The sequence below is a fragment of the Triticum dicoccoides genome, chromosome 4A, assembly GCF_002162155.2.
Source record: "Triticum dicoccoides isolate Atlit2015 ecotype Zavitan chromosome 4A, WEW_v2.0, whole genome shotgun sequence".
NCBI classification, from domain to species: domain Eukaryota; kingdom Viridiplantae; phylum Streptophyta; class Magnoliopsida; order Poales; family Poaceae; genus Triticum; species Triticum dicoccoides.
Window position 1 is genome coordinate 518,930,897 of NC_041386.1, and position 20,115 is coordinate 518,951,011.

The 20,115-nt window shown below is 44.4% G+C and overlaps 1 protein-coding gene and 1 long non-coding RNA gene across 3 annotated transcripts; both read left to right on the forward strand.

Annotated features, from left to right (window-relative positions):
- The first annotated feature begins 6,269 nt into the window (after positions 1-6,269).
- On the forward strand, positions 6,270-8,453 carry LOC119286501. 2 transcript variants are annotated; one of them, XR_005140484.1, is made up of 7 exons: positions 6,271-6,443; positions 6,531-6,797; positions 7,100-7,209; positions 7,325-7,567; positions 7,669-8,008; positions 8,091-8,150; positions 8,254-8,453. It is a non-coding gene; the product is annotated as an uncharacterized LOC119286501 (long non-coding RNA). The 2 variants fall into 2 exon arrangements; XR_005140483.1 differs by having other exon boundaries at positions 6,270-6,443; positions 7,100-7,567.
- A 4,551-nt stretch (positions 8,454-13,004) lies between these two features.
- LOC119289045 (translation initiation factor IF-2-like) lies at positions 13,005-13,970 on the forward strand. Its single transcript, XM_037568481.1, has one exon. It carries the CDS (start codon positions 13,041-13,043, stop codon positions 13,707-13,709), a length of 669 nt encoding a protein of 222 aa, XP_037424378.1. The 5' UTR covers positions 13,005-13,040; the 3' UTR covers positions 13,710-13,970.
- The last annotated feature ends 6,145 nt before the right edge of the window (positions 13,971-20,115 follow it).

A 20,115-nucleotide genomic window follows, 5' to 3' on the forward strand; every position in this document is an offset into this window, starting at 1 on the left:
GCCGCCCCCCTCTAGATCTCATCTAGAGGGGCCGGCCCCTTCCTCCTTCCCCTATAAATAGAGGGGCAAGGGGAGGTCTGCATACAACATCCAAGGCGCAGCCCCTCCCCTCCCCAACACCTCTCCTCCTTCGTAAGAGCTTGGCGAAGCCCTGCCGGAGTACTGCAGCTTCACCACCACCACGCCGTCGTGCTGCTGTTGGAGCCCTCTTCCTCAACCTCTCCCTCCTCCTTGCTGGATCAAGGCGTGGGAGACGTCCTCGCTCTGTACGTGTGTTGAACGAGAAGGTGCCGTCCGTTCGGCGCTAGGATCTTTGGTGATTTGGATCACGACGAGTACGACTCCATCAACCCCGTTCTCTTGAATGCTTCTGCTCGTGATCTACAAGAGTATGTAGATGCACTCTTCTCTCCCTCGTTGCTAGATGACTCCATAGATTGATCTTGGTGATGCGTAGAAAATTTTAAAATTCTGCTACGTTCCCCAACAGTGCTTCCAGGACGTAATTCTTCTATGCGGCAATGAGGATAATCCTCAAGTTACGGACCGAGTCCATGTAGTTTCTACCATCATCTTTCAACTTAGCTTTCTCTAGGAACGCATTAAAATTTAAGGGAATGGTAGCATGGGCCATTGATCTACAACAACATAGATATGCAAAAAAACTATCAGGACTAAGTTCATGATAAATTTAAGTTCAATTAATCATATTAGTTAAGAACTCCCACTTAGATAGACATCCCTCTAGTCATCTAAATGATCACGTGATCCATATCAACTAAACCATGTCCGATCATCACATGAGATGGAGTAGTTTTCAATGGTGAACATCTCTATGTTGATCATATCTACTATATGATTCACGTTTGACCTTTCGGTCTTAGTGTTCCGAGGCCATATCTGCATATGCTAGGCTCTTCAAGTTTAACCCGAGTATTCTGCATGTGCAAAACTGTCTTGCATCCATTGTATGTGAACGTAGAGCTTATCACACCCGATCATCACGTGGTGTCTCGGCACAACGAACTGTCACAACAGTGCACACTGAGGGAGAACACTTATACCTTGAAATTTAGTGAGGGATTATCTTATAATGCTACCGCCATATTAAGCAAAATAAGATGCATAAAAGATAAACATCACATGCAATCAAAATATGTGACATGATATGGCCGTCATCATCTTGTGCCTTTGATCTCCATCTCCAAAGCACCGTCATGATCTCCATTGTCATCGGCTTGACACCTTGATCTCCATCGCAGCGTTGTTGTGGTCTCACCAACTATTGCTTCTACAACTATCGCTACCGCATAGTGATAAAGTAAAGCAATTACATGGCGATTGCATTTCAAACAATAAAGCGACAACCATAAGGCTCCTGCGAGTTGTCGATAACTTTTACAAAACATGATCATCTCATACAATAATTATCACATCATGTCTTGACCATATCACATCCCAACATGCCCTGCAAAAACAAGTTAGATGTCCTCTGCTTTGTTGGTGCAAGTTTTACGTGGCTGCTATGGGCTTCTAGCAAGAACCGTTCTTGCCTACGCATCAAAACCACAACGATTTTTCGTCAAGTGTGCTATTTTAACCTTCAAACCGGCCATAGTCAAATTCGATTCAACTAAAGTTGGAGAAATAGACACCTGCCAGCCACCTTTATGCAAAACAAGTTGCATTTCTGTCGGTGGAACCGGTCTCATGAACATGGTCATGTAAGGTTGGTTCGGGCCGCTTCATCCAACAATATCGCCGAATCAAAATAAGACATTGGTTGTAAGCAATATGACTATTATCGCCCACAACTGTTTGTGTTCCACTCGTGCATATCATCTACGCATAGACCTGGCTCGGATGCCACTGCTGGGGAACGTAGCATGAAATTTCAAAAAAATTCCTACGATCACGCACTATCTATCTAGGAGATGCATAGCAACGAGAGGGTGAGAGTGTGTCCACGTACCCTCGTAGAACGAAAGCGGAAGCGCTAGGTTAACGTGGTTGATGTAGTCGAACGTCTTCCGATCCAACCGATATAGTACCGAGCGTACGACACCTCCGAGTTCAGCACACGTTCAACTCAATGACGTCTCTCGAACTCTTCATCCAGCAAAGGGTCGAGGGAGAGTATCGTCAGCACGACAATGTGGTGACGGTGATGGTGATATGATCCGCGCAGGGCTTCGCGTAAGCACTACGACGCTATGACCGAAGGAGTAAACTATGGAGGGGGGCACCACACACGGCTAAGAGAACAACTATTGTGCTTTGGGGTGCCCCTGCCCCCGTATATAAAGGAGGAGGGGAGGAGGCGGCCGGCCAAGAGGGGCGCGCCATGGGGGGAGTCCTACTAGGACTCCACTCCTAGTAGGATTTGGTCCCCCCTTTTTCCTTTCTCATCGGAGAGGAAAGGGAAGGAGAGGGAGAGGGAAAGGGGGGAGCCGCCCCCTCCCCTAGTCCAATTCGGACTCCCATGGGGGGGATCCACCCCTTGTGGGCTGTCCCCTCTCTCTCCCATGGCCCATGAGGCCCATGACTTCCTCCGGGGGGTTCCGGTAACCCCTCGGTACTCGAGTAAAATACTCGAACCACTCGAAACCATTCTGATGTCCGAATACCACCTTCAAATATATCAATCTTTACCTCTCGATCATTTCGAGACTCCTCGTCATGTTCGTGATCTCATCCGGGACTCCGAACAAACTTCGGTCACCAAAACACATAACTCACAATACAAATCATCATCGAACGTTAAGCGCGCGGACCCTACGGGTTCAAAAACTATGTAGACATGACCGAGACACATCTCCGGTCAATAACCAACAATGGAACCTGGATGCTCATATTTGTTCCTACATATTCTGCGAAGATCTTTATCGGTCAAACCGCAACAACAACATACGTTATTCCCTTTGTCATCGGTATGATACTTGCCCGAGATTCGATCGTCGGTATCATCATACCTAGTTCAATCTCGTTACCGGCAAGTCTCTTTACTCGTTCCGTAATGCATCATCCCATAACTAACTCATTAGTCATATTGCTTGCAAGGCTTATAGTGATGTGCATTACCGAGAGGGCCCAAAGATACCTCTCCGATACTCGGAGTGACAAATCCTAATCTTGATCTATGCCAACCCAACAAACACCTTTGGAGACACCTGTAGAGCATCTTTATAATCACCCAGTTATGTTGTGACATTTGATAGCACACACGGTGTTCCTCCGGTATTCGGGAGTTGCATAATCTCATAGTCAGAGAAATATGTATACGTCATGAAGAAAGCAATAGAAATAAAACTTAACGATCATTATGCTAAGCTAACGGATGTGTCTTGTCCATCACATCATTCTCTAATGATGTGATCCCGTTTATCAAATGACAACACATGTCTATGGTCAGGAAACTTAACCATCTTTGATTAACGAGCTAGTCAAGTAGAGGCATACTAAGGGACACTCTGTTTTGTCTATGTATTCACACATGTGCTAAGTTTTCGGTTAATACAATTCTAGCATGAATAATAAACATTTATTATGATATAAGAAAATATAAATAACAACTTTATTATTGCCTCTAGGGCATATTTCCTTCAAAAAAATCCTTATTTTTTAGAGGATTGTTTTTCTTCTAAACTTGCCATGTGCATTTTTAATATAAGTCGCATGACAATTACTTTTTCTACTAAAACTAATAATTTTTTATTTGAAAGCATGGCATTTTTATTATTAAGAGCATGGCATTTTAATAATTAATAACATGGATTTTTATTAATAGTGAGTAAAATGGCATTTTTTATTAATAAGAGGATCATAATTTTATATTATTAAGAGCAAAATGCATTTTAATAGTCAAGAACATGGCAATTTTTATTTTTTAGATGATGTCAGTTTAATAATCAAGAACTTTGTCATTTTAATTAATAAGAGATTGGTACTTTTATTATTAGAAGCACGTCATTTTGTTAAAAATAACATGACAGTTTTATTGTTGGGAGCATGGCATTTTAATAGTCAATAACATGGCATTTTTACTTTTTATGGCATGGCATTTTTTCCTTTTTATTGCCATGGCAATCCCTGTGTATGATTTTTTGTATGTTTTTGGAAAAAATGTAGAATCTAATTGGGGCTTATCCAAATAAAACATTTTTTTCTAGAGGATGACAATTTTTTTTTAAGTTTAGCATGGTAATTTAGTTTTTTTAGATCACACATTTTTTGTTTGTTTTGATCATACTCATTGTAAATCTATAAATTAGAGAAATGGTAGTTTTATAAAGTAGCATGTCATTTTTCATAATCTAGATCATGGCAAAACTGTTTCTGTATAAGTTGGCAATTTTTTATACAGCTTTATTTTACATACATCATGATAAATCTTTTTTATATATTCTTTTACTTTTTGTATACAAAAGAAAATGGTAATCAGGCATGGAATTCTTTGTACTTTATTTTAAAAAATCAATAAAAATACGCAACAAAGTCCTGTTGTTTCCCTCAAAAAAATAATGTTAGGCTTGGAGGCCTGAAAAGGACATGTCCAGCAAAACGTTTGATGGTGGTGTTTTTCCTAGGGAAACCCAAACGTTTGGCTGGGGGGAGGGGGGCTTCTCCTCGATCGTTTGGCACATATTAGGGTTCTTACCACTTTACCCGTCAAGGACAACCTTTCTACTCAGACACTGCTAAAATCTAATTTGCACCCAAAACGAAATGATATTTTAAGAAAAGTTGGACATGAATCCTGAAACATACATTTGCGCTTTTTACCCAGAAAAACTAAAATTAAATAAAAGCTAATATGATATGTACACAATGTTCAAGGCGCTAGCCGACCACAGGACCGGAGAGGATGCACAATAAATTTTACCACTGGTGAAGCCAGAAGACTGACTCGTTCAATGCACCCTCCCCACCCCGATCGAGCGCCACATCTTAGGGCCCTTGCCATTTTACCAGTCAAAAACAACCCTTTTTACTCATACACTACCAAAATCTAATTTGCACTCACAACGAAATGCAATTCTAACAAAAGTTGGACATGAATCCTAAAACATACATTTGCACTTCTTGCCTAGAACAACTGAAATTAAAGAAAAACTAACATGTGACATACACAACTTACAAGACGCTACCACCGAAATTGCTAGACCTATAGGCACGGTTAGGAAGTTCAACTCATTCGTGGTTATTAACCTCTCCTCCTAAAAAAGATCTATCTCAAAAAACTATCCATAGATGTAGCATTATTTCATGAACCGAGTCTAACTCAGATGTTTGGCTTTTTCTGGTGGAACCAATCCATCTGGGTTTATGTCTTAGACTTGGCATTAGTGCTCACATTTTTCTAGATTTATTTTAGACTTTTTGGTATTGTTCATTCAGTCGGAGGAGACGTTCCCGTCGACTACAAAAACGTATGTGGTTACTTCATTAATCTAAAGATGATATGCCGGCTCAGTCTCTCAGAGTGTGCATTCACAAAGATGAGTGCGTGTACGTATATATGAGGGTGTGTGTCTGTACGGTAGAGTATTGTTGCAGGAAATTACACAACAAAAACGGACGACTCGCCTCGTACAATCGGACGGCTCGCGAGGCGGTGGATCTTTCTAAAAGATTCGTCGGCCGACGCGTAGCATGGCCCTTAATTTAATGCTATTTGAGGTTTGTATCATTTATGCCACTAGTTATGTCTCACTACTCAGTTTTGCCATTAGAAATTACAACTACTCAAAAATGCCATTAATTCGTGAGATGTTTGCTCAAAATGCCATTCGATATCTCAAAAATGCCATCACCTCGTTAGATGTTTGCTCAAAAATGCCATTAGACATTGTTATTTTCACGTTAAACCAGTTGACCATGTTATATGACAAAAATAAGCCTAGACCCACATGTCAGGTCTATCTATCTCACAATGATAAGTGTGACCCCATTTGTCAGGAGTAACCAAGCGAATAATCGTACAGAAAAATAAGAACGCTGTTGGGAACAAGTGGGCCTCATACTTTATTGTAGTAAGATAAAGGGAAAGCTGGCATGGACGCGGAGTATATGGTCGCGAGCACATATACGCTCGATATCTTGTGCCTTCGCTAGCGCATGGGGATCTGGGCCAATTCCTAATACGGTTGGTTTTGAAGCGCTGGTAATTGCGCACTGTGCCAAAATACGTATGTGCTAAGAGTGGGCCAGCTGCTTGGCCCAGGTTCGTTGTTGTACGTCTGTTCCATGGCTCGGATAAGATGGTTTCCGTCAAGAGCGACAGCCATCCTAAAAAAATAAAGAGCGACAGCCTCGAAACGACTGCAGATCCAGACTCTTCTTCCCCAACGCGGCATTCATTTTAGGTGACGAGGTAGAGAGGGAGGAAGTGGGAGAACGGGCGACCGACGCTTAATGGAGTTTCTCATGCATCCAATCCGTAGGTATGAGAGCGATTTCCCCCCAATTTTGCGTGTGATTTGTAGAGTGGAGCACAGGGGATTGAGGTTTATTTGCTTTCTCTGCCATAGATCCACGCTGAGTGAGGAGGTAGGAGAGAGTCTGCTGCCGGAAGGTTTGCCGGCGGACGGTAACAGGCGAACGGTGGTGGTGCCGTTGCTGGAGGGTGTGAGCGGCGATGTGCGGATCTGCGTGGCGTCTGCACCGGCGGCGACGAGCGGAGATGGGCGAATCTGCAACGTGGCTCAAGCGGCAACAGTGAGAAGGACAACTCGCCTCCGACTTCTGAGCTCTCCATAGGAAAGATAAATCCCCAGGCTCCTGGTTGGAATAAAAAGGTGAGGGGAGCTGAATTTAAATTTGATCTGTGCTATGAAGAATTTCACTAAACGTATTTCCACGCTGTTTGTGGCCGTGCATTGTTGGTTGAATTCTTGGTGTGGCAGTAATCCATGGTCTGATATGAATTAGTGTGAGGACTTGATGTTTTAATCTAATTAGGCTTCATGTGAGCTAGTAGTTTGAACTGCAATTAGATGAGCAGAGAATCAGTTTGGTTGACACAAATCATTTGTAATCCCTCTCAGGTTGAGAATTTTTTATGAGCTTACGCTAAGAATAATCTCTTTCAAACTTGAAGGGGGCGAGCAGTACAAACACCAGCCTCTAGCACTGACAGTGTGGTCAAGGAAGATGCGGACGTGAACAAGGTTGTACCACTTGTGCAAGACGAAGATAACAATTGCCCAGGTAAGATAGTAGGTCCATCTTCAGAAGAATGGTTTGCAATTAGACTATTTTGTTTTTGCAAAATGTGAATGGATGATCATATATGGTAACACATCTTGGGGCTTGTTTCTGGTAGCTGATGCTGGTTTAATGGATGTTGTTCTGGAGGAGATCAATGCGATGCATGTACATGCCTCTCAGGCGGCATCATACGATGTTAGGGCACGCACAAGCATCCCATTGGTAAAACAAGAAGGTGTTGGAGATGGTGATGTGCAGGGGCCTGGTGATGTGGTTGTGTGCAGGGTGGAGCGGATAGATGACGTGCATCTAGATGATCAACTTGCTCGGCAACTTGAAGCAGAGCTGGATGCGGAATGTGAGTACAGGAAAAAACTTTGATCTAAAAATGCTTACTGATTCCTGGATGCAGAAGCAACTTATAATTGTGTGCTTACTTTTGTGTGTATGCTTTTGTAGATGAGATGGAGATAGCATCCCGTGCACCGGCTGCGAGTGCGACGACGGGTTTGGTTCACGGGGTTATTGACATCTCTGACAATGAAAGCAATGATGAAGTTGATATGAAAGAATGGTCTGATGATCCTGAGCACGCTAAGTTGTATGAGACAGACAGAAAGTTGAGGGAGCAAGAGCTGCAAGATCCAGATGTCATGAAAATGTATCAAGAAATGTATGATAAAAATGATGGTCCGCGGGAAGAAAACTGAGATCGCCAATGCGACAGCAAACCAAAACCTTGCTCAGGAGGTCGAACCGGCAGGTCGAGAAACAAGCCCCGTGGAGGGTGGCCATAGAGGTATGATAGTAAACAAAGTATACTACCACAAATGTGAAATATGTTGTCACTGATTTACTTGATCTGTCAATTGTACATGCAGATGTTCAGGTTGATAAAAGTGCGAATGAGAATTGCTGTCGCTGGCAGGCAAACATCGAAGGTTAGACGCACTGAAAAAAGTTCATACATTTAAACACAACTTCTAAAATGTCTTTTTTGGAATGCAGTTTGAATATTTACTAAGAAACAACTTTGCTTTGCAGGACGGGCATACATTGGTGGTTCTCAGCCATGATGGTGGTTGTTGATTTGATTCTCCTTATAGCCTTGAAGTAATGCTTGGTTTGATTCTCTGCATTGCAATGCTTGGTTTACTACAGATAGCATATACATTTAAGTTCCCTCCTGAGAATTGTATTAGAACTACTACCCTGATTACATATGCAATTTGAATGGATGCCCCCCTGATTTTAAGTATAATTTGGTGAGGGAATTTTTGGATCGATGTTCTTATATGAGGTTTCTGTGGTGAGTAGTCGGATCACTCCTTCAGACTTTTGTTCTTAGATTTGAAATCTGTAGCTCACATAATACAACAATCAGTGTTGTAGCTGAGCACTTTTTATTTTTCTTCAGTACAACCACATTTTTTTCTTCAGCTCTCAAACTGCAGCTTACATGGTTGTGCTTCTTAGCTCTTAGCTTTCTCAGCTCTTAAAATGCAGTTCAAATGGTTGTGATATATATTTATCCTAGATAGACAATCAGTGTTCTTCTATCTAGTTTTACACGGACAAGGAATGTTTCTCAATTTCATTGATCCTCTTTTTTTTAGAAATGTTCAGTGATAATAGCATTTTTATTTCAGAACTTGTATTACAGCTTGAGATGATGCTTAAACTGTCTTTTCGACATGTTCTCTTCTGTGTTATGGTTCAGTCTTTCTTCAGTTATTCCTTTCAGTACATATCATTGTCTACTTTTGGTTCAGCCATGAAGTAATGCTTAGTTTGATTCAGGTGTCAGTGTTGTCCCAAATTCTGAAAGTACTCGCTATTCCTTTGGTCATCAGCCATTATCGTATTTTTGTGTCTGTGCACTGCTGTAATCATGGGTTCTACTAATAAAATACGACCGCTCCCTATCATCATCACTGTGCCTTCACAATTAATTGGCACCCTTGTACCAGTAGGCCCTTCAAATCACTTCACATGTGTTTTTTGTTTTCCAACTTTCCACCTTGTCCCTCTCATACTACAATTCCTGTTAATCTACTTTATCTGCACCAGCTAAATTTTTTTATTCGCTCCATGTCTAGTCACATCAGCAGCCCATCCAATCACCGAGATCACTGTGTCACTGGAGGGGTATTAAAATAGGTGTACAGGCTGAGCCGTGGCCCATAACTTGCACCCCCGTCTGAGCCCGTCAGGGTGGGATGGTGATGGTGGCATTATGTGTGGTAGATAGGTGGGTCCTTGCCAGGGAATAGGTGGGATATACTATTCAGAATACATATGACTATACAGGAGACGTTGTGAATCTTGGTGCCAGTGAACGACTGAAATATGCAGTGCATCTGAGCTCGAGCTCAGAATAGCACTTTCCGAGCTCGCATGCATGTTGATTCATAGGTATTTATGTTATTATAACATGGCAAAAGAGATTTGAGATCACAATAATGATGTCGAGTGGCATTTTAAGCATGTGTCTAATGAAGCGATGGCATTTTTGAGCAGTTGAAATTTCTAATGCCAAAATTGAGTAGTGAAACACAACCGATGGCATAAATGATAAAAATCTCAAATAACATTAAATTAAAGGCCGTGCTATGCATCGGCCGACGGATCTTTTAGAAAGATCCACCGCCTCGCGAGCCGTCCGATTGTACGAGGCGAGCCGTTCGTTTTTGTTGTGTAATTTCATGCAATTGTTGTGTAATTTCATGCAACAATACTCTTGTTGCGAAACCTCTTCTTCTCTAACTTTCTGTAACAAGAGTCATGTTACAAAAATCTCTTCTTCTTTAATTTTCTACAACAAGACCTCTGTTGCAAAATATTCTCTTATTTAATTTACTGCAACAAGACCCCTATTGCAAAACTTTTTTTTCTCTATTTTTTTGCAACAAGACCCTTGATACAAAACTTCTCTATTTTTTTGTAACAAGACTCTTGTTGTAAAACTTTCATTACAATAGACCGAACATCTCTAACTTCTTCTATGTATTCCTGCAACAAGACTGTTGTTGCGAAAACTTGCAAGACCGCCGACGGCTGCAACGGAGAGAGCAGCCCGTGGTCTCCGCATCACCCCATTTGTTGCGGTATACCTTTTCGAAAACGGTGCTCAGTTGCAAGAACTGTAGTACGGAGCGCTCTGCATGGTCAGATGAGATTCAATGCATGGATAGGAGAGACAAAAATATGCGGCCATTTCGTCAGAGATAGAGATGAAGAGAAGTGGTGCGCTTACCCATCAAAACAGACGGAATGAGATGGCCGCATATTCAAAACGTTTTATCTCTTAAAGCGTGCGTGTAAATCTCGAATCAATTTCATCATTTGATTCCTTACATCGAGATCTTCAAAATTAGATCCCATGTTGACAGGTTTTGACGATTTTTTTCATAAAGAAATCAGACCAAGAAACCGGAAGAAAAAACCACACCGAGAGGACACATTTTTTATTCCTTTTCCAAAATAGGAGTGACCATGCCTTTGCGGAAGCAAACCCGTGGCTCTTGCGGAAGAAAAAAAAAAAGAAAACATGTTCTTTTTCTGTTTTCGAGAGACACGGCCGTGCCTCTCGAGAAAGCAAACCCGTGCCTTTTGTATAAGCAAATCCATACCTCTCGTGAAAAAAAGACAAAACACACTTTTTTTTCGTTTCCGAAAAGCACGGCCGTGCCTCTCATGAAATCAAATCCGTGCCTCTTGTGGAAGGGAAAAGAGACGGTTTTTTTTTCATTTTGCCGCGTCTCTTGCAGAAGCAAACCCGTGTCTCTCGCGGAAGAAAAAACACTTTTTTTCAAGAGGCACGGCCGTGCCTCTCACGGAAGAAAAAGAAAAAAGCGCGTTTTTTCATGTAAATTTGTTTTTATCCAAAAACTAAGTAAGACCGGTGAAAAACTGAAAAGTCAAAAAATACAAAAAAACATGTAAAATGCCAAAAACGCATGCGAAAAAAATAAAAATTAGAGAGAGCCTCCAGAGCGCAACATGTGGTGGCAATGGCGCGCTCTCAACCCACTTCAAGTGACCCTCGGAAGGCTCCCGAACTAGCGCTCTTTGATTAGTTGCTTTCGAGAAAGCCTTCACAACGAGAATCACACTTGGTTTAAAAAAAACGAGAGTCGCAAATCGCAATTGGCCACGCTTGTCCCCACTGGCGCATCAGTGGGGTTCTTCAGAGAAAGCAACATCCACAGAACTGGCGATATTTGAGTAGCTCGTGACCACAAATAACAAATTTGGCTTGCTAATTTCAAAAAGTGTACTGTATAGATTGTTTCTTTACACGAGCTCCTCAAATGTCTCAACGCCTCGTACCTAGAATATTCTCTCAACTTTTGTGTGTAAAGCTTTCAGAGTTTAAAAAAAATTATTTACTATTTTTTTGAATTTACTGTTCGCAGAGAGGAGATGAGCCTGGGCCATTTTGAATTCTCTACATCCACATTCCGTTCGTGTATGCCAGAGAAACGGCGTGTCCTCACAAAAATATCGTATGTCAACCCAAGTACCCAAAAAATGTCGTACACGAATGTGCACACGTTCATACATACAAATGCGTGGATTCTCGTTGTGAAGGCTTTCTCGAAATTTAAGAATTCGTGTGTCCTCATAAAAATAGAGCTCCCGCGTAGATTCCTGCCGTCTCCTTAGGTTTGGGTTTCTCGTCGCGGGTGTGTGACGGTGACATTTGGTGCGAGTTAATTTTGATATATTTAAGGGTTTAACGGCGACGGCTACAACTCCAGGACGCTGGTCCTTAAGGGCACGTGCACAAAGTTATCCTAACTATCATCGACAAGGTCAAACCGGCTCCGATAGGGGAGTGATGACAGCGACATATCGGCGGCTCGTTCTCAGCGGTGGTTCGGTGGTCCGGGGACCTCCATGTAATTTTTATTATGTTTGATTTGATGTGCTTTATACTTTGGTTGAACCTATATAATAGATCTGCATTTTTTTCTTCAAAAAACAGCAGTCTTCTCTTCCGCACACGTCCTCTCAGAGCTCATAACTTCAAATGCCAGTTCAATTGTGCCATCAACATCAGAAATCATACACTTATCTTTCTCCATTCCAGTCACGCCGCCGGCCGCACACAAACCACGATGAAGCCGCCAACCCAATCGGCGGGCAGAGTTAGCTCCGATCGACGTGCGCGCATCGTCTGGCCTCTGCACCGGCCGTCAAACCTGAAAACGACATTCCCCTAACTGATCAATGCGCCGGTCGTCAGCTGAACTTGTCTCGTGCTGAGGCGAGAAGTCAGAGGTAACATGGTGGCCCAATGCGGAGTGAAGTGCATCCTAGATCTTTGAACTATTTTTAAGGTGTCACATAGGTCCTTAAACTATGAAAAGTGCCATATAGGTCCTCAGAAATCCTTAAAGTGTAATAAGTGCGTATATATGTGACACCTCTGAAATAGTTTAAGGACCTACGTGACACCTTCGAAATAGTTTGAGGACCAGAATGACACACATATTGCACCTTGAGGACCTAGATGACGACTTTCATAATTTAAGGACCTATGTGACATCTCTGAAATAGTTCGAGGACCTATGATGCACTTCACTCCCCAATGCGATTCTTCGGTTAGCCTACCACTTAGTGCCAAACCGCCGAAGAAACTCAACGCATGCACACTAAAAAAGTAGAGATAGCTTCCCACTATCTCGAACCAGTCCATCTCCCCCTCGAATCACTCCTGAATCATCGCCACCCACGACCTCTATAAATTCAGGAGCGTGACGAGGAAGAGGGAGATAGGGCGAGAGAAGGTCTGGAGAGAGAGGATTTCATTTCAAAACGAAAAGATGGCAGCAATGGAAGATGACTCGTGCAGGAGGGCGGGCTCGATACCGTTCAAGTGGGAGGTCTGCCCTGGGACGCCGAAGCACACGAGGAGCGCGAGCGCCGCGGCGGCGGCATCGCCCGCCAAGGTGGCGCCCAAGCTGACGCTGACGCCGCCTCCCTCCATGGCGTCGTCGCCGTCGCCGTATTACCACCACTCGGCGGCTTCGTCGCCTCGCGTCACCTCCGCGCGCTCGGCGTCGGTGTCACCTTCCCGGCGCCGGCCCTACGCGTATGCCGGCGGTCACCGCCGAGCGCCGCCCACCGCCTTCATCGACGCCGCGCCTCGGCCAGCGGCGAAGGAGTACGGCAGCGCCGCGCCTCGGCCAGCGGCGAAGGAGTACGGCAGCGCCGCGCCTGAGCCAGATACGGCGGCGTTTGGGTGCTTCGCTCTGCCTATGCTCCGGAGGAAAGGCAGCAAGAAAGGCGCCGGCCTCGGGTCCGCGTCCAGCTTCAGCTCCAGCTCCAGCTCGTCTGGAGGCAGCTTCAGGTCGGACGGCGGAGGGCTGGGGATGCGGCGGTCGGCGTCGATCTCATCGGCCTCGTCGTTGCCACTGCCGCCCGGGAGGAGGTACGCCGCCCAAGCGAGGGCGGAGGTGGATGCTGCAACTGGCCGTGGCTGGTACTTTTGACTATTGTGTTTTGACTGGACGGCGACCGGCCGGCACGACACGAGCGCTGCCCAGCATTGTTGATGAAATTTAGGAGGAGGATATAACTTTGTGTGATGAGATGACGAGGTTTGAGATCTCAGCTTTTGTGAAAAACTAGATGATACCCCACGCGTTGCTACAGAAATTTATAGCTTTTATCATCGTATCTCAAAAGTAACAATTCAAGTTGGCGCTTCTGTAATAAGGCAATACTTGTTCGAAATGTGCAGCCGATACAAACTCTCCACCATGAAATAAATGACTCAACTTTACATTACAACTCCATTGAAATCGGGACCTTTATCAACAGTGGGCTACTGCGGCATACTTTGAAGGAGGAGGTCGTAGGTTCAAATCACATCCTTGCGATGATTGGATGCGTGCGAGATGCGGCGGATCCTTGACTTTTTCCTAGCGCTAGCGATTAGACACTTGGGCCAAGCCATCTGATCATGCCCAAAATCTATAGTTGGTCTGCAAGCATCTATGACCTTGTGGGATTATGAAGGCGAGTGTTTTTATTGGAAAAACTAGATGATACCCTGCGCGTTGCTACGGGAATGTATGCTTGAAAAACATTTCATTAAATATGGAAATGTTTGTTTGCAAAGATAGGGCTGAATGACCATAGTGTAAGTGATAGTTTCTAAATAACTTAATGGATCGTGGGATGCTCACAATAAAATATGCATTATTATTGAATACTATCTGATTCGAGGCCAAGTCCATTGCAATGCAAGAGTGTCGTGTTAAGAGAATGAACTCTCACTCATAACAATACTAAACCCATATGCACTGTGACTATGGCAGGCGTACAGATCCTTTTAACAAAAATGATTGCTGAGAAAGTACTAAGAATAAACTAAGTGTTCCATAGATAAAGCCCGTTGACATTCCCTACAGGGCAAAGGTCACACAATGAATATCATCTCCGCAACTTGAAAATCGAACTAAATTGACTATAATTATAATAAATATGACCTCAAGGCATTACTCCCTCCATTCCACTTTCTTAGGCATAGAAAGAAAACCAATCACAGGAACAAACTACGGAAATCCCAAGGAGAGAAAGATTGGTTGGATAGATAGCAGTACTTCGATCCAAATTGTGTCAAATCCTCAACTCTAACGCCTCGCTTGGCCTTCATAGATGTACATACTGAAGGGTGTAATCTTCATTTTTGTTTCTACCAGGGACAGGAAAATATTTCTGAAGTTCCCTTAGTAAAGTTGATTGAATGATTGGTGTCTTCTGATTTGGAGTGTCAGATTCAGTTATCTGAAAATCTCCAGTGGAGGAAATTCCTATGCTATGTAATACACACAAAAACAAATAGAAGGTTTGTACACATCAGTTGAAATGAGGTTAGTAGAGGCATTGTTGTAAAATTTCAGCAAAGAAAGGAAGCAAGGCATCATGATTAGCAGTCAAACATGTATATACGTCACTGTATAAACCTTCAGTTGCGTGTGTGTTTGGGAAATAATCTTCAGTACCAAAGGAAAATAAGAATAAAGTTTAGAGTTAGACTGCACCAAGTAACACATCACTTCGAAATTGCTTGAGCTATTTTGTTTACCAACCTGCATGCAATGTTAATAATCTGTCCACCAGAAGCAGGAAAGAGGAAAGTGACTTCAGTACACTTTTCAGGAAAGAAGCAAGATAATTTATTGTGCCTTGTGTATACATAAAGATCTTTAAGAAAAATAATTTGAGAGGGATAGAGAGGCTGCTTACAGAAGGTGAGGGCACATCGAAGGTAAAAATCACAGGGGATAGCTTGTTTCCTGACAACCCAAGACATACATGCATAAGTTTTTTTGGATGTTAAACGATCAATTTAGTAGCTTCATCACATTTTAGCACATCAAAATGCGACACACGGCACTGAAAACACAACTTTAATTCTCCAAAAAAGAATAATTACATCACCATAAAAATTTGTATGAGCCATGGCAGTAGCATAGTAATAAACCATTTAATAACCTCGTAGTTGCAACACCATAACAATCAGGACATCTCTGCATCTTTTGCGCACGTTAGGCACAGAGGATATGTGGCTTGAATCGCCTATCATGGATATGTCAAAAGATGCAGAAAAGGATGGTAAGTCAAGTCCATACACGTGCATGTACTAATTTTGCCTAATGGGCAAAGGGAAACTGAAAAGAAATACGAGGATATAAGATATTGTATAAATGAAGGATGTTGGCTGTGCACTGCAATTATCCCGTAAAACCTGTAAGTAAAATTTAAGGGTACCCACAACATGGATGCTTGTTGATCAAAGGCCTCCTGTAAAATAGCTATATGCATTAAATAAAGTAAATAAGTTTACATCTTAGTGAAATGTAAGCGCGCAAATCATACTGAATCAAAGAACGGCGGCCTGATGTGTAAACAGATTAATTAGTCATGGTGTTTTTGCCATAACAATATCAAGCAATAAAACTATGATGTCTAATGTGTGAATGAATGAATTAGTCATGATTTTTTGTCATAACAATATCAGGTATACACCATTAACAGGGTACTGTACTGGATTCTTTGTCCTTCAGATATTAATCCGAGATATATTTTGTCATCGCTGTACTTTCCTCATCTGCATCCTCTGAAATAACAATGAAGGGATAACACGTCAGAAGAGAACTATGTGAATCAAACTACCAGTTGAGCAGGCCATCACTGTAATAAACAATGAATTCGGCCAGCACAATTACTTGTTTCTAACTGTACTAATCTCTCTCTTTTTAAGATCTAATCGCAAAATCCTAGAACCCGACCTATTCAGAGAACAAAACCATGATCTCTCAGCTTATAAGTGCATATCCTGATGATTCTACAACACTCCACAAATTTTGGATCAGATCTTGTTGTGACGCAGAAGAAAAAGTGATAAAACAAAATCTCATCTATTTTCTAACCTTTTATATGGGCTGACCTCGGTTATAGAAGTAGGACGCCGATAAGTGCCACACGTGTGGGCGTTACGAAGTCCGCCCACACATTTTGTGTGGTGTATAAGAGGAACAGCCCACACACCTACGTGTGGGCAAAATAATTAGCGCCCACACGCCTCTTTTTTTTCCTCCCGATCCCTCTCACACGCGTGCGTGTGGGCGAAGTTGATAACGCCCACACGCCCGTATGTCAGGTCTCGTACCTCCTGGTCCCGCACGCCACGCGTGACGGTCACCGCGCGCCTGCAATTGCCATGGTCCAGACCCTCGTCCATGTTCGTTTAATTGCAGTTGCCATGTCGCTGAACTACGGTTGCCATGTCGGACAACTACAGTTTCCATGGTTGCTCAACTGCAGTTGACATGTATGGTCTGATCTAATGTAGTTGCCATGATTTCATAACTTTAGGAGTTGCCACATACTAACACTAGGCAGTTGAGAGAGTTGCCATGTGCTCACAAGCATGCTAGGGCAGTTGCCATGTAAAAAGAAAGAGTTGCCATCTGCTTACGTGCATGTTAGGGCAGTTGCCATGTACATGCACGTTAGGGCACTTGCCATGTACCATGCAAAAACATATGGCAACTCGGTAAAAAAGAGTTGCCATTTGCTTACATGCACATTAGACAGTTGCCGTGTACCCTGCAAAACACATGGCAAACTCGGGTAAAAAAAGAGAGTTGCCACCTGCTTATAAAAGCACACTAGGGGCAGTTGCCATGTGCAGTGCAAAAACACATGACAACTAGCAGCTTAGGTGTGGGAGAGGAGAAGGGCGTGTGGGCAAGATGCCAAATGCCCACACACTGACCCTTATGTGTGCGTGTAAAGTGGCGTGTGGGCGAACTGCTGAACACCCACACACCAGTCCCTCCTGTATGGTGAAACGACCGTGTGGGCGACCGGCTGAACGCCCACACACCAGGCCAGTCCTACGTGGCACTAGAAATATGCCAAGATTCGTGCGCTCACGAACGAACGTGGATCCACGCGTGTGGGCGAGATGCAAACGCCACACGTGTGGGCGTTAACATTTCCGTAGAAGTATGGCGCAACTCCTCACCAACGAATCCGACGATGCGTGGGTCATGGTAGCTCCTCCCCGTCAAATCCGGCATTGGTGTGGGTTAGAGAAGTTAGATGATGCGTCGTTACCAAGGGCAGCAGAGAGGTGAACATGTGTGTTCGAGGATTTGAAGACGGGAAAGGTAGCGTGGGTGGCGGAGCTCGGTCGCAGACCATATCGAATGGTAGAGTGGCACAGGTCATCGCAGCTCGTCACCATCGAATTCGGCGGTGGCAAGAGTTGGTGAGGTTGGATCCAGCGCTGCCGGGATAGCGGAGAGGTGAAGGGATGGCCGGGGAGAGGGGCATGGGAAAGAAATAAAAGATGAGGAGAGCAATGGAATCGTCAGAGACCCCGCAAAAAAACGGAATCGTCAGAGAAGATTAGCAGGTTTGCTGTCAAGGATAAACAAAAACTGAAAAAATGACATGGAGGGTTGCATGTCAGACGAAATTTAAGTTGAAGTTGTTGACGTGGCAGGCCTGCTGAGATGGATAGGCTGCATGTCAAAAGAAATAACATAATGGGGATAAACCATTTAGGTATTATAGATGTCTGGAGACTGTTTGCTTTTACTTATTTGCTCAGCAAATGGGGATGAACAGTTGCTCACATGATGTAACAACCGCGCAACAAAATAAAAGGACCGTGAATCGTAGTTTTTTTAAAATACTTTTTTTTACAAAATGTCAAAACTATATCCTTGTTAACAAAAAATCAATTCTCACGGATGAAGAATCACTCACCCTTCTAGTCGTGGATGAAAAGCCTTTTTTCTATCCGATTTTACACAAAGAGATGTCTTGGTTATGATAGCTACGAAAGGGAATGAAAAGAGGCTGTCCATAAAAGCATCTCTAGCCGATATCGTGGCATCTGGCTGATCTTCTAAATGTGTCAGAGTTAGAGGAGTAAATTTTTTACTCCTCAGCCTAGTTTCTTTTCAGAAAAGAAGGAAGACTTCCGGCCTCTGCATTTGAATGATGTATGCAACCACTTTATTAATTGTCCACACAAGATCTTATAAAGTAATATAACAGTAAGATTAAAGCCACCATCTAGGCAACATCTATCGCTACTCCTATCCAATTTAATGAAGGAATGCTGATAGTCTGGGGCTAATACGAAACATACATCGTAGCCAAACCTAACATCTAAGACATGAGGTCTCATTCAGGACGCCTGTCGGGTATGAAGCACCCACCGGTCCGACGCACTCCTCAACCAGGACGCCTGTCGGGTATGGGGCACCCACCGGTCCGACACACTCCTCAACCAGGACGCCTGCCGGGTATGAGGCCGCCGCAGCCACCTGCCAACAATCCATCTTCAGAGCTGTACTGCTGCATCTACCTTGCCCGGTCTAGCTGCCGTCGACGCCACCACGACGCCAGTCCGCATCACCCTCCTGCGCGAGCCCATCTCCATGCATCAGAAGCCGAGTCACCACAGCGCCATGCTGCCGAGATCCGCCGCCATCAATGAGTGAGATGACACACCGCTCCACCAAAGGATACTTCCTCTGGTCCCTCGATCACGTGTGTACCTCCAAGAATGACGCCCCTAAGGGGGGAACGACACCACAACGCCGTCGTCATCCGATCTAGGGTTTCCCCCGGAGGTACCAGAGAGTGGCCTTGAACTTCTCCACGGCGACGCCTTCAAGAAGGGAATGATGCAGATAGCGCCGCCACCGCCGGCCTTGGCAGTAGCCGAAAGCAAGTTTTCACCCAGATCTGTTCGAAGGAATCCAACTCCCGTGCACGACCGCCGCCATCACCAGGCCGACCACACACCGCCGCCGGCACCTCCACGATGCCCAGAGGCCGCGAGACTCGCCGCCACGACCAGGCCCGAGCACCACCCAGATCCAATCTGGGGTCAAGAGCCCTAGGCCACAACCGTTGTCTAGGCGGCACCACCAGACGATACATGCCCTCCAACCAGCCGCTAAGCGAGCCACCGCCGGAGCTTCGAAGCGTCGCGCCACCAAGCCCACAGGGAGTGACTAAGTCACCGTGAGGAAGAAGGGAAGCCGCGCCAGGGGAGAAGCCCCGCCGTCGCCGGCACTGCCTGGGCTTTGCCCAGCGGTGGCTCTCGGCGGCGGCAAGGGGGAGGAGAGGGTGGAGGAAGGCCAGCGGCGGGGGCGGCTATGGTTCCCCCGTGTCGCCTCGGAGAGGGACGCGGGGGACGGGGCGCTCAGACTCCTCAGCCTAGTGGGCGACTAAAAATATTCCGAGCTCGGTGGATGGAGTAAAACTGTTCTTTGCGCGAAGGTCTTCATGTGGCCCATCGGTGACTCGCGTGAAGCCCCCTTGTCGACGGGACAACCTCGGGCCTCACCGGTGACCTTG